Source organism: Nannobrachium achirus (assembly GCF_963921795.1).
Source record: "Nannobrachium achirus genome assembly, chromosome: 1".
Taxonomy (NCBI): Eukaryota; Metazoa; Chordata; class Actinopteri; order Myctophiformes; family Myctophidae; genus Nannobrachium; species Nannobrachium achirus.
Window position 1 is genome coordinate 15,087,379 of NC_137810.1, and position 14,381 is coordinate 15,101,759.

Genomic DNA, 14,381 nt, shown 5'->3' on the forward strand with positions numbered 1-14,381 from the left:
TACCCCACACCTGGTTCCTCCATTAAATAAGAGAGATCATTGCCCTTGACATACTGGATAAAGTTCCCCCATATTTTCTCAAATAGCTCTTGTTTGTTTTTGAGAGTGTATGTGATTCTTTCTAATGGAAGGCACAAAGACAGTTCCTTAAACCACTGAGCGCACAAGAAACATTTAAGCACAGTTTGTGACCATGTCTTCAAACAGCCAACTCCAGTGATGGTTTGTGTGATGTCCTGCCTCGCTTCTCCTCTCCTCCCAGGCAGGTTTCAATGCCGGCGACGGGAAGCGCTACTTCAACATTCCCGGCTCTCGCACCGACGACGTGGTGGACGTGGAGGGCACCACCAACGTGGGCTACCCGGGCAGATGGGTCTTCAGGATCGACCACGCCCACGTGGAAGTGGGCAGCTGCAACGTTTCGGGTGAGACCTGCATTAAAGATGATTATTTTCTTTCAAAATATTTTTTTATTGTCAAGCACTTTCAAAATTGTCAAGCATTTTCAAAACAAACAGTAAACAGTGCTTCCTTATTTTTTAACTGTCCTACTGCCAGATGTTATTATTTATTTATTGGGGCTGGTGCCAGCAAAAAGCAGCTTACCTTTGCGATGTTATAGAAAATTATCTATTGATTCTTTCACAAACTAATTAATTTTACAATGGACGCTCATATGTGTACTTTAGCCCAGCTGGCGGCAGAGGGCAGCCTTATGCAAGACTTAATGTGAATGGGGCCGCTCCGCTTGGCATACATTCAGAGCATAGAAATGCATTTTCTAGATCAGATCCACAGAAAACAGCCAGGAAGTGATTTGGGACTCCATTATTGCTAACGTGCGGTGGATTTTTGAGAGCAGCGTTACGGGAGATGTTTGTACTGTACACGGCGGCGCGACCCCTCATCAGCTTACAGTCATCAGACAAGGTAAAAAGAACGAGCCGTATTGGCAGCGGGCTTGGTTCAAAATTGGGGCGAACAGGAACGTCCGAAGCAGTAAAAGAGTTAAACAGCCAAGCCAGAGGCACTGCAGAGGATTCAAACTCCTAGACTAGACCAGAGCCCCTGCACCACCTGATTGCCCCTAGAATGAACCCTAGCTAACAAAGGACAGGGTAAATAGTCATATAAGTGGAGTCAGTGCAAAGAAAACTATTTAGTGCGTAACGCTACACTAAAGTAACTAGGATACCAAGTATACCTATAGCATCTGTCTAAACAACTATCTAAATAACATTCTTACCACTTGTGGTCAAGCAAACAGTATTATGTCTATCTAAATTGTCACTGGTCATGTTTTTTCATACATTACTGCCCTATGGCTTAACAGCATATACAAAGAAGCAACTGACAATGACAGGTACCAGTAATCAAAGTAATGGATGTGGCTGTCATGCACTGGCGGGGTTAGATTATTCCAGGCAAGCAACACTAACGTGTTGACCTTAATATCTGGGCGCAACAAGATGACGTGTCAGCGTGGAAAATGACATGGAAATCGGTTTCATCCAGCTACTTGTATACAATTGAATGGAAACTAGGGCATTAATAACCTGGCCCACCAGGCTTTCAGAGAGAAAAGGGCATTAATGAAAAAGTCGACAGTCATTACACAAGTCGACTCCCACCAGAGAAAGTCGAAAGTCGAAAATACTTTCTATTGTGAAAATAGCAGATCTACATGCTCACAACGCCTCGCAACGCGAGGCGTTGTGAGCATGTAGACCGGCTATTTTCAAAATTTCTGCCTCTAAATATTTGACAATTTGGACAATGTTTAATTTGTAATTTTAGAGGTATTAAAAAGTCCTTAAATTGGCACTTTAGAAATGTGAAGATACCCTCTATACACCTAAACTTTATGTTGGTTTGTTTACAGTTGAGTGAGAAAACAATGTTTCACATTAAGTTAATCATCTGGGGACCCCTCAAAATAATTGGGGGGTCGTGTGTGATGTGATGACATCATCAAACGATAAAGTCGACTTCAACTCAACTTTTTACTGAGTCGAGTCGACTTGCAAAAATCACAAGTCGTTAATGCACCTAATGGAAACCATTTTCATAATAATGCAAAATAATTGCGATCAGCTCTAATAACTTCTGTCAGGTGATTATTACTGTATGTAATAACTGTGACAGGTCTGCTGTTTATTAGACTGTTATCCTCTGTTTACAGCATCCGTGTGTCCTCACCTGCGACCGTGTCTGAACGGGGGTCAGTGCATCGATGACTGCATCACCGGCAACCCTTCCTTCACCTGCTCCTGCTTGGCTGGCTTCACTGGACGAACATGCCAGATAGGTCAGTTAACTGCACTGCTTCTCAAAGTGGGGTTCCGGGGACCCCCAGGGTTCCCCAATAGGCGGCCCGCGGGCCATTTGCGGCCCACGGGGGGCTACTGTCTGGCTCCCACCAACCCCAGTAATAATGGTGGTATAAGAGCAGCAACAACACAATATCGTCATTGTCGGTTGGAAAACCTCGGCTTGGTACCCTATACATAATTCGGCCCTTGGGGAAAACTAATTGGGGAACCCTGCTTTAGAGTGTTCCAGGGGTCCCTACTATTCATTAATATAGCGTCTATTTCCAAAAGTTTCTTGAAAGAATGTGAAAAATGCGGAAAAGAACACAAATCTTATATTGGAGTCCCTGGCAAAAAAAAAAAAAAAAAAAAGTTTTCAGATGCGAGTGAAAATGATGAAAGCATTTCAGGATCATGGAGTTATAGAGTTGGGTTTCCTAGCGGGATGGGGGGGAATCCATCACCCCCCTGGTCATTCATTTTTACTGCCAGTGGGGATATGTTTTATCTCTGCTTCTGGTCAGACTCAATTAAATACATGCATTTTCTTTTGGGAAATGTAGTCTGATATGCTTGATCTTGATGTGTAACCCAGGCATTCATATTTTGGTATATTTTGTCAATATACCGTAGCGTCAAATCTACAAGCTAATTGCAAGCTTGTAATCCACGTACGTAACAGGTCCCCGCTTGTAGATCGTCTAGTTCTGCGATTTGTCGTACGAAGAAGTGCATAGGTCTTAAAGTGGTTAAGAAAAATCTCCCTCCCTCTGGTTTGTTTTTACAAATCAAACCCTGTGGTCAGCTATTACGAATGACCCCGCCATCATGCTCTCTGCTGTTTACTTGACACCCCTGTATCAGAGGTCGCGCTAGGATTTTTAACAGCCGGTCACCGTGACCGGCATGATTCAAATTTATCGGACATCTGATAAAAATACCGGACATAATAATTGTAATGCATGGGTGACAAGCAGGTGCAAAAACATAGCCAAAAACAACAGTTTAAATCCTGTTGTATAGTTGGGACTGAACGAATTGAATGTAAAGGAGTAGTAGGCTGTACAAAAAACATACAGCTTCATCTTGCATAAGGGAATTAATTTATATTGGACTATTCTCGCGCAGGCTCAGGCTGTGTGTTTGCACGAATACTGCATGGTTTCATAACAAGTTGTTTCTGTTGCATCGAGGCTAACACATGTACAGAATAATGAGAAATATTCTGAAAGTGGGGTCTGCCCAAATGTTTCATAGGTTGATAGATTCATCTGTCCAGAAATTAATCAATTATAGTAGTCTACTCACTGCTATGGTCGAGTCACGAGTGCGTCCATGCATCGCTGTTATGCAACTTTGGGAAGGTTGTAAAGGCTTTGGTGGTGATCTTGTACAGTTTCCATAACATCTCCTCATAAAGAACTTAATCGAGTGTACAATGTTTGTTTTATATGGGTTGTTAGTTGTCCTGGGTGCCTTATAATTCCCATGGGTTCACAGTGCGCATTGCAAGATGACGCTGAAATGGACTGCTGTCTTCTCTCTCCCCCCAGCCCCCGTTCGCAAATTAATGTATAGGCTAAACAGTTCTGATAATACAACTTTTTTTGACTGTCCATTCATAACTTAAACTGCGCGGGGTATTCCAAATGCAGCTCACAGACTTTAGCGACATCATAACAAACCGACAACTAGGGCCAACCCAGCAACAACTATCATTTCCTGTCTTACCTTCACAATAAAGTGTCTACCGCTTAACTCCCAATGCAGCTTATTTCACATTAGGTTATTATTAACAGGAAAAAGTGTAGCTTAACCCGTGTGTTTTTGTGCAACCAAACTAACGTGCATGTGAGAGAGTGATGAGGGAGAGAGAGAGAGAGAGAGAGAGAGACATTGAGAAAGAGAGAGAGAGAGAGAGAGAGAGAGAGAGAGGGATTTGCGGTGACATTAATGAACTGCCGTGTCATTTTCAATCGGTCCTTATGTCCGATGAGGTTTATATTTTCCGGTCTTTGTCATTAAAAATCGGTCAAATCCGGCAATTCCCGGTCTAACGCAATCTCTGCCCTGTATACCCTGGATGACCCAGCGCGCACACACACACACACACACACACACACGCACGCACGCACGCACGAACACACACACACACACACACACACACACACACACACACACACACACGCACGCACACAGCCCTGCACTGCCCCGATCAGCCAGGAAAAAGGGATGTCAGCTTGTAAAAGCTGAATTTCACCTGGCTTGCCAAGGGAGGGACATCCTGATAGGATATTTCCTTTAGTCACATCTGCTTGTAATCCACGTATCAGGTCCCCGCCAATGTGTGGCGGCGGTCTCCTTGGACAATTCATTATGGTGTTGTTTCTGCCTAAGAGCAGCCATTACTACTTCCTTTGTGTCTCTCCCTCTCTGTAGATGTAAACGAGTGTGCCTCGCATCCGTGCCAAAATGGAGGGACCTGTAAAGACCTGATCAATGACTTTGTTTGTCAGTGTCCACCTGGATACACCGGACCTCTGTGTGAAACAGGTACCACACAATATCCCCAGTTCAATTAGAGCAGGGGTTTTCAAAGTGGGTGACGACGGGGCACCCTGGGGTGCCGTACGTGACGGCAGTCCAGGGGTGCCGCGAGATCATTTGATAATAGTTGGAATTTATTTGGACACTTAAATATTTTGTATCATTTTAAACTTGAAGTACAAAGTTATTTTCATGTCAGTTCTAACCAAAATGGCTATTATCTCAACGTTTTCCTCACAACATAATCACTAAAATATTGTCACTGTCGGGCAGAAACCTCGTATCTACAAATTTCAAATGTGTACGTCTTTTGGTAAAGCAAAGCCCTGCTTCATCATACAAGACTGTCGCACAAAACTAGTGAAAACAGCCGATCTACAAGCACACAACGCCTCGCATCGCGAGGCGTTGTGTGCTTGTAGATCGGCTGTTTTCACTAGTTTAGTACATTTTATAGATGATAAATACAAAACGAACGGTTTTGGACATACAAGGTTTCCACCCGAACACCGACGATATGCTATAAATATAAGGTGATGGGAGTGAAAATTATAATGTAGGGGTGCCTCGGATTAAAAAAATATTCATGGGGTGCCCTGAGACAAAAAAGTTTGGGAACCCCTGCTATAATAATTGCTTTGTCTGTCTGTCTGTCGCTCCATCTGTCCACAAATTGTATTATTGTTATTGCTCTTGTTACCACTAGGGCGGTGCCCTTTTTGAACTGTCGAGAAGTTGTAGTTGTCTGTGAAATTCTCAATGTGGAAATTGCTCAACAAATGGGAATAAAACGGTGTTGGCAATGTTCCTCCCCTGCAGATGCTTGACAGGACATTAGCGATAGTTAAAGTGTGGAGAAAACCAACAGAGATTATATTGAATGAACGATGCAAGGTCCAAAACGACGTCCGTAACCTCATGATGACCGACATGTGGGAAGGGACAAAGTATGAAAATAAACCAACCCCATCTAGTCATAAACCCGCACTTGATTTGTAACAAAGTCAAAAACTATTTATAAAACCCATCAAATTCCAAGACTAAGCAAAAGCATCTGTTAATTTATCCTCGGTGACCCAAAGTCTAAATGGGAAGTAAAAAAAAGAACATAGCCTGATTCTGTTACAAGATATGGGAGGGAAAATATGTATTTATACAGAAAAACATTCAAGTTGATCATTTAAGTGGGTTCAGATTGTTCTCAATTACATTATATCTTATTGGTCCACATATGTAACGGTTTTGCAATTGTTTTCTTTTTCCTTTAGATATTTTCTTTTTATTTATCATAAAAAATAATCTATATCCATTTTCTTGTCTTTTTTTAACAACTTCTGATATTAACACGTTGCAGTCCGAAATAGAATGGGGGTTGGTAGATTAGCCGTGAAATTTCTATTATTGTATTGTGATCTGAGACATAATATTATGTTTATAAACATGACCCCGCAGCCCCTCCATCTTGAACAGCGCCGCTGTTTTTTCTTTTTTTTTTCCCCCCAGGCCAGTAACTCACCATGATTTTCTCGATCTCCGTTGGGATAGAATGGGGGTTTTGGCCGATCGTCGATGTCCCCGTGCGTTTCGCGTGCGCGATCCTTTCACGTAAATGTCCCCGCAAATAGTCCATGTGTGACTGAAGAACAGACCTGAAAAGTTTCGCTAGCATAGCCCCAAGCATGGCTGCAGGAGGAGCTCGAGTGTGTAGACAGTAAACGGATGGGTGGAAGGTGCCTTGGAGAAGGAGAGGCGCTGACGTCACCTCTGCTTCATGCACGGTCTGCATGAGCCATCAGTGCACGAGTGGTGACTAGGGAAGGTTAGACGATCGCCGATTTTCGGATCAAAAGCTTTTATTCCGGTTTTAAAGACAAAGTCCGGGAATGTGCGACGTGGCTGAGAGTCCCTGGGGGGATGTGCGATATAGTACGGTTTTAACATTAAGGGGCTCCCCTTGGCTTAGAAGGTGTTAACTGTGTCCTGTTTGTGGAGGGAAAGATGAATATCCAGTGTTTTGGCCACAATAAGCATCTTGAGAAGGTCTTGGTCTGGAACTGCTGTGCCTGCAACCTGGGCCCAGTGGTGGAACGTAATTAAGTACTTTTACTCAAGTTTTTTTCTTTTTAAATAGTCCACTACAATTATTTGAAAACTAAGCCCTTATACTTCAGTTATTCGGAAACAGCTGATCAACAATCTGAAAATAGACGATCTACAAACTCATAACGTGTCGCCAAGCAACATGTGTAGATCTCTTATTTTGAAAAGTTAACTTTGGTAATCGCTGCTTGTTTTTTGTACATTTTCTCAAGTAAAAAAATAATTGTAGACGTAACAGAGTATTTTTATTTTGTGTGATTGCTACCTTTAATAGTGGGTTGGTTTAACAAAATTATCGAAACAAAGCGGATAAAAGCGCCAAACCTTTTTTGAGGCTTCTTTAGGACCTAATGATGGATTTTAGCCTTGGGTACCAAACTTTATTTTGATGTTTACCCATAGAATTATCCATATCAAGTTGGGCTCCCATCGACTTTCTATACAGGAGGAAAATACCCAGAAAAAATGTGATGAGTCATCACTTTTCACTTTTTTGTGTGTTTTTGGGGGGCATTTCTAGCCCAAGGAAAGTGTTTTGTGCAAAACAAATGCTTGCAATGGATTCAGCATCATGAGAAACCCCTAGTTAAACCCCTCACATCATACTTAAAGCAGATTTTTTTTCTGGGTATTTTCCTCCTGTATAGAAAGTCGATGGGAGCCCAACTTGATATGGATAATTCTATGGGTAAACAACATCAAAATAAAGTTTGGTACCCAAGGCTAAAATCCATCGTTAGGTCCTAAAGAAGCCTCAAAAAAAGTTTGACACTTTTATCCGCTTCGTTTTGATAATGTCAAAAACCAGGGTTAACTCTCAAATACCTGGAACGCGCCCGAGTCGCGTTAGATTTTAACCACTTTAACCATTATTGTATGCTTTAACCTTAGAAAAACAGCAGATATACAAGCTCACAGCGCGGCACCGAGTGCCGCGCTGCGAACTTGTAGATCTGCTATTTTTGAAAAAAACTGGAAAATGTGTGGAAGTCTTTGAATATCTTTGACCCGATCTTTGACCCGACTTCTAAATCCTTCCTCTAAATCAGTGGTTCTCAAACTTTTTCATGTCAAGGACCCCCAAAATTACAGGCATTTAGCCACGGACCTCCATCTCAAAATATGTTGTTCCAGGGACCCCCCAGAAGCAAATATTTGAGTTACAAATAATCGCTTTTAAATAGATATATTCAAAGACTTGCAAAGAAAAATCATGATGTATCTGCTATTTTTCAACAGTTAAAGCAGTCAATAATCCTAGGCCTAAATGGGTTAAGCCAACACACTATAAGTAAAAATCAGAGTACTTCTTCCACCGCTGCCTTGGCCTAGCTGTTCCCACAGTCCAGCCTGTGGAGAAAGATGTATCAAACCTTCTCTAATACCTTTCACAGCCAGCAGCGCATATTTGCAGAGTGAGGGGAGCAGTAGTGTGGCGGAGGATATATTAATCAGCTGAGTAAATATTCCACGACGGTGTCTGTCTCTCCGTGTGTTTGCGTGTTGTTACAGACATTGACGAGTGCAGAGGCAGCCCCTGCGTCAACAACGCGGCGTGTGTGCAAGGTGTTGGCACGTTCGCCTGCGTGTGCGAGCCAGGTTACACCGGTGCCCTGTGTGAAACAGGTGAGTGCATGGGCCGTTCGTTCTCCCACGGTGCCGCGGTGGCGAGGACTGAGTGGGCATCTCTCTCTCCGAAAGGAAACCTTTCCTGCTGCTTTCCGCATTAAACTCTGTCTTTTCGGCAGATGTCTTCGTCCGCATGCAGAGAGTTTCCCCAGTCGACCTGGAGGAATGGCTCCAAATGGGGGTTACGGTCGAATTGATTTGCAAACAGCTTTTTTTTTTTTCTCGGGTCACAAAGTTTAGAGATGGGCCGCACCGCGGGGAAAGTTCACTGAAGCCAGGTCGGTCGGTCGGTCGGTCCTCCCAAAGAAAAAAGACTTTTCCTAATGTAACGTTCGTAGCGCCCACACGATTGGCTGCCGACGAAACTCGATCCCGCCAGGGAATTAGATTATTAGGCCCCTGCGCGGTTAACTGAATCCTTGTCTCGACATGAGACCGGATTACGCTTAATACCAGACACCTGGTCACTGAAACCTGACGCCTGCACGAGGGAAGTTGGAAGCTCTAATCCTTGCTCAGTGTCCTCCTTTCATGATATCAATCCATAGACCACAACACCTCCTCCCCGTTCCCCTGCGAAGATGGATGGGAAGCCCTCTATGTGAAACCAGATCTACTGTGGATGTATTTTTATCAGGACATCCCCATTGATGCATCCATTTGACTTGACGTGTGTGTGTGTGTGTGTGTGTGTGTGTGTGTGTGTGTGTGTGTGTGTGTGTGTGTGTGTGTGTGTGTGTGTGTGTGTGCATGTGCGTGTGTGTGTACTTTTTTTGCATCATCGCTGTCGGGTGGAAACCTTGTATGTCCAAAACCATTCGTTTTGTATTTATCATCTATAAAATGTACTAAACTAGTGAAAACAGCAGATCTGTAAGCACACACCGCCTCGCATCGAGAGGCGTTGTGTGCTTGTAGATCGGCTGTTTTCACTAGTTTAGTGCGACTGTCTTGTATGATGAAGCAGGGCTTTGCTTTGCCAAAAGAAACTTGGAGATACGAGGTTTCTGCCCAACAGTGACGATATTTTTGTGATTATGTTGCGAGGAACATCTTGATGCATCCATTTGACTTGACGTGTGTGCGTGCGTGCGTGCGTGCGTGTGTGTGTACTTTTTTTTGCATGTGAATCCTCCAGACATAGACGAATGTGAATCACAGCCCTGTCTGAACGGAGGAGAATGTGTGGATCTGGTGTCCAACTACACCTGTGTTTGTCCTGCGGACGCCTTCACCGGAACCCACTGTGAGACAGGTGACCTCAGCAGCTTTGGTCAAATTCCCGCCCAAAGGGCACCGGTTCTCCCTTTTTACTTTTGATTGCTCCTCGTGTTATGGGAGGAAAAACGAGTTTTTGATAGAAAATGTATACAGAACCCACTGTGATATATGTATTTTTTCAGCTGGAAAAGGCTTAAAACAGGGGTCTTCAACAGGGGGTCCGGGACCCCCAGGGGGTCCTCAGAGTTACTACAACGGGTACCTCCAAATCTTTGAGTGATAGCAGAAATTCTTTCTCCTTTTTTATATTAACCACTTGAACCCCTTGAACCCCACGAGAACTTTAGCTCACAACAAGCTCACAACACCTCGCACTGCGAGGCATCGTGAGCTTGTAGATCGGCTATTTTTGGCAAAGAGCTTTGGTGTAGAGGGGAAAAAGAGCAGACTAAGTACAGAGTGAAAGGTCAAGTTTAAAGCTATACTGTGTAAGTTGCTCAACTAGTGGTCAGTAGCGTCCGCGTCTTTCGGCCGTTTTTCGCCGCGGACCGGGCCTCACACCCCCGCGTCACCCCCGCGTCTGCCTCCACCTCGCCGAGATCTATCTTTAGAGGGGTCCCTGGTTCCTGTGCGTTCAGGCATTCCGGAGAAACTGAGTGTTTCACCCGAGTATAGATAGACACACACGGGCGCCTACAAATATGGCCGCCCTATTGTGATAGCTAGCGACCCCACTTCAAGATGCGCTGTGATTGGCCGGCAGTGTATAACCCTCGCTGTGATTGGCCGGTAGTGTATGATGACGTAATTTTTGCGCGAAAACCGGACCCCGGTCAGGATCATAGAAAACATATAAAGAGGGCGGCTTTTCCTTTGTTTTACGACTGTGGTATTAGTATTTAGTACATGCAGGTTCCCTCCTCTCCGGGCGTCCCAATGAGGCTCACATGAGACCGTTTTTCCTCTCTCTCTCTCTCTCTCTCAGAGCTGGTGGTGCTTCAGGTGAATTCCAGCCGAGCGGAAAATCAAACAGGTAAACGCAAGTAGTCCTGCGAGCTGAATTGAGTTGAGGCCCTGTCGTGTATGCTGCTTTATTTCAGCTGTCTTAATGCCAAATATGATTGTATCTGTGCCCATACTTACAGTACAGCCACTTGTGCTTTTCTGACTTCAGTATCCTGTGAAGGGGAGGACTGTGAAAGGCAGCAGATCTGTGAATACACCAGCGCAGGACTGTACAACTGCACTTGCGCTCCGGGTTACCACGGCGACAAGTGTGAAGGTAATGTACCTGGCTGATCAGCAATGACCCATCTATGGATCAAACTCCAACGTCATCTACAGCAGTGGTTCTCAACCAGAGGGGTCCCCAAATTATTTTGGGGGGTCCCCAGATGATTAACTTAATGTAGAACATTGTTTTCTCACTCAACAGTAAACAAACCAACATAAAGTTTGAGTGTATGGACTGGAGGGTATCTGCACGTTTCTAGACTGACAATTTGAGGACTTTTTTAATACCTCTAAAATGACAAATTAAACATTAGCCAAATTGTCAAATAGTAGAGGCAGAAATTGTGAAAATAGCAGATCTACATGCTCACAACGCCTCGCAACGCGAGGCGTTGTGAGCATGTAGATCTGCTATTTTCACAATAGAACTGTGTTATACAAAATGTAACGCCTCAACTCTTAGTGCTTGTCAGGGTGTCCCCGATTAAAACATGATTTTTTGGGGGTCGCGGCCTGAAAAGGTTGAGAACCACTGGTCTACAGTACCATGTTCAGCAGCATCTCCCATGCTCAGAATGAACAAGGGCGGTGGGTTGGCTGAATGGTTTGCCAGAGCGGAGGTCTGGGCCGGCAATCCTTTGTTTTACAACTGTGGTATAGTACAGTACATGGCCGATTTCTTCTTCTCCATCTGGATACGGCTCACGTTTTTCCCCCTCACTGCCGTGGCTCAGGAGCGGCAGAGAGTGGCCTCTTGGGAACCGGAAGGCTCCCGCTTTGTTCCCAGACTCCTTCTTTCTTAGTGTCGAAGATGTCCTTGAGCAGGAGACTTGCTGATTCCCACTGCTCCTAATAGATAGGATGGGTTAAATGCAGAGGACACGTTCCTGGTACAAATGTACTTGGCAAATACCCCGACAACAACCAACAACGTATTCATGTATCATCATTACTTAATCGAACGGCTGTGTCGTACGTCACAGATGGCGTACGTTCGCCCGGGAGAAAAAAAAGAAGTGCGACCGCGTTTCAAGTCTCCCTGCAGGCAATTTGGATTTGCACAGGTAGAGTAGAGTGCCGACCGCGCGGCACGGATGTGCGATCCCACAGGAATTTGGCGCGCTGCCCTGGACGAGGCTGCCACGATGATGGATGAACGTAATTATCTAAACTGACGCGGCCTCGCCCTGTTTACTGCGGGAAACCGTCGCTTGATGTTGTGAATAATGGCTTCATGGCACCGTTTTATTAGTTTACCAACAAGAGGAAGTGCTTTGTCTAGACGTACAAGGGGCCTCTCTTCTTTTTTATGGGTTAAAACCCGCTCCTTGGTATTCAGGTCATCTCTTCAGGCCGAGCTGTTGGAATATGCACGCTCCGACACCGCCACTTGCTCCTCTGGAAGTTGGCCATCGCACCACGCTACGGCACTGCTTTAGAAGAGCAGCTGCTGCTTGCATAACCACAGGGCAATTTGTTCACAAAATATGTACAATGCTATTATCCCCTGCCTAATGTTTCATATCCTCCTTTGGGAGGCACACATGATAGCCATTTTAAGTCATAATTTATGTCTGTGACTGTATCATATTATGTGTGTTTTAGGAAATAATGGGCGTGTGTTTTGAAAACCTGGGGTTAAGCTCCCATGGGAGATCGCTTTCACCCACAGAGGCTAGCTGCTACAAGTATTCCCCCCCTCCCCGAAAACCCCCAAAAAAAAAGCTCTTTAACAGTATTTGAACTATTACAAATGCATGCTACTTCTCACCCCCTGAGCTGAAATATCTATCAGCGCGTATATAGGCTCTCTTAAATCTCCCAAATACTTTCCTGCCTGGCTCACTTGGAAGGCACAGTGGAAAAAGGAGCACAATCCTCCAAGGAAGAGAAAGTTGTTGGTTACACAGGGGTGCCTAATCAGACTCTCAGATCAAAGGGCCTTGCCGCGCAGGTGGCCAATGAAAGTAGCTCCAGCAAATTAACAAAACATTAATTGCCCCCCAGGCCATGCATTTGATCACAAAACATGCCCTGTATCATCGGGGGGAAAAAAGTAATACCCTCCACGAGTTCCCGGGGAACTTCAAAGGGGAGCAGTTTAGCAGTGATACAGTGAGCGTCCCTTTGATCCACCGCTGCAATTAGGAAAGGAGGAGGAAAAATAAAAACATTCTTCCATTTTGTGCCAAGGAGGAGAACCACAATAACATGCTTAGCTCGTAATCCTCCCCACGATCGCCCAAACCCCGCCCTCCGTCCTGTGAACTTTGTGGGAAAAGTTGAGGGGAAAGATAAATTACAGTGAATGTATGTATGTATGCTTCAAATTGTGAGCTTGTAGATATCTTCGTTGTCGGGTGGAAACCTTGTATGTCCAGAACCGTTCGTTTTGTATTTATCATTTTAAAAATGATTTAAACTAGTGAAAACAGCCGATCTACAAGCACACAACGCCTCGCGGTGCGAGGCGTTGTGTGCTTGTAGATCTGCTGTTTTCACTACTTTTGTGGGATGGCCTTGTATGATGAAGCAGGGCTTTACTTTGCGAAAGAACGTACACATTTGAAACTTGGAGATACGAGGTTTCCATCCGACAACGACGATATGCTATTTTCGAAAACGCATACGTAGCATAGAGTCTTAGACAGAAGGCTCCTCTGAGAACGCAGTGGACATTTATTCCTTCTCTGGCGATACTTGCAGATTGTCAAACATCATGTTATGTGAGCAACCCTTCTATCTTCGAATGTGTCTCATTTCTTCTTTCTTTCTCTGTCTGCAGAGGAGTGTCTCTGTCAGAATGGTGGTGTGTGTGTGGACATCAACGGGACTTGTGAATGCCCCACAGGTTACACAGGACTATACTGTCAGTTTGGTGAGTATGACCTCTATATGAGTTAAGAGCCGGCAAGAGCCAATCTACAAGATCACAACGCGTCACAAATGCAATGCGCTGTGAGCTTGTAGCGCTCGTGACATTGTCGTATGAAGTATAACTTGGGTTTAAGTGATCCAAACCAAGATACATTATAAGAAAAATATATACAAATATATATATTAAATTAAGACTTAATTAAATAAATCACACTGAGTGCCCTTGATTAAACAATGATTTAATCGCAGAGTGCCATGCTATTTTATAGATTTTTCCTTATTTCGGAGGTTCGGGGTAAAAGTAATCTGAGTAAATCTAATGCAAGTATTTCCTGTTTTTTTTTTTTTTTCTTTTTTGCGATAGTATTTTCTTTCACTCAGAAGAGAAAAATGACAATCGCGGCCATTCAGTGCTTTTGTAACAGCCGGTAGAGAAGGGCTGGTTTTAAACATGAACGTGAA

General features: G+C 44.2%; 1 protein-coding gene across 1 annotated transcript in view; it reads left to right on the plus strand.

Moving 5' to 3' along the window:
- The window catches only part of sned1 (sushi, nidogen and EGF-like domains 1), a gene marked incomplete at its 5' end in the record, with an annotated part of 64,011 nt that overhangs the window by 7,579 nt on the left and 42,051 nt on the right, over positions 1 to 14,381 (plus strand). Inside the window, 8 exon segments of the mRNA XM_080727300.1 lie at positions 263 to 425; positions 2,183 to 2,308; positions 4,752 to 4,865; positions 8,472 to 8,585; positions 9,727 to 9,843; positions 10,795 to 10,842; positions 10,984 to 11,091; positions 13,828 to 13,920. Of these exon segments, the coding sequence (XP_080583426.1) occupies positions 263 to 425; positions 2,183 to 2,308; positions 4,752 to 4,865; positions 8,472 to 8,585; positions 9,727 to 9,843; positions 10,795 to 10,842; positions 10,984 to 11,091; positions 13,828 to 13,920 (883 nt within the window).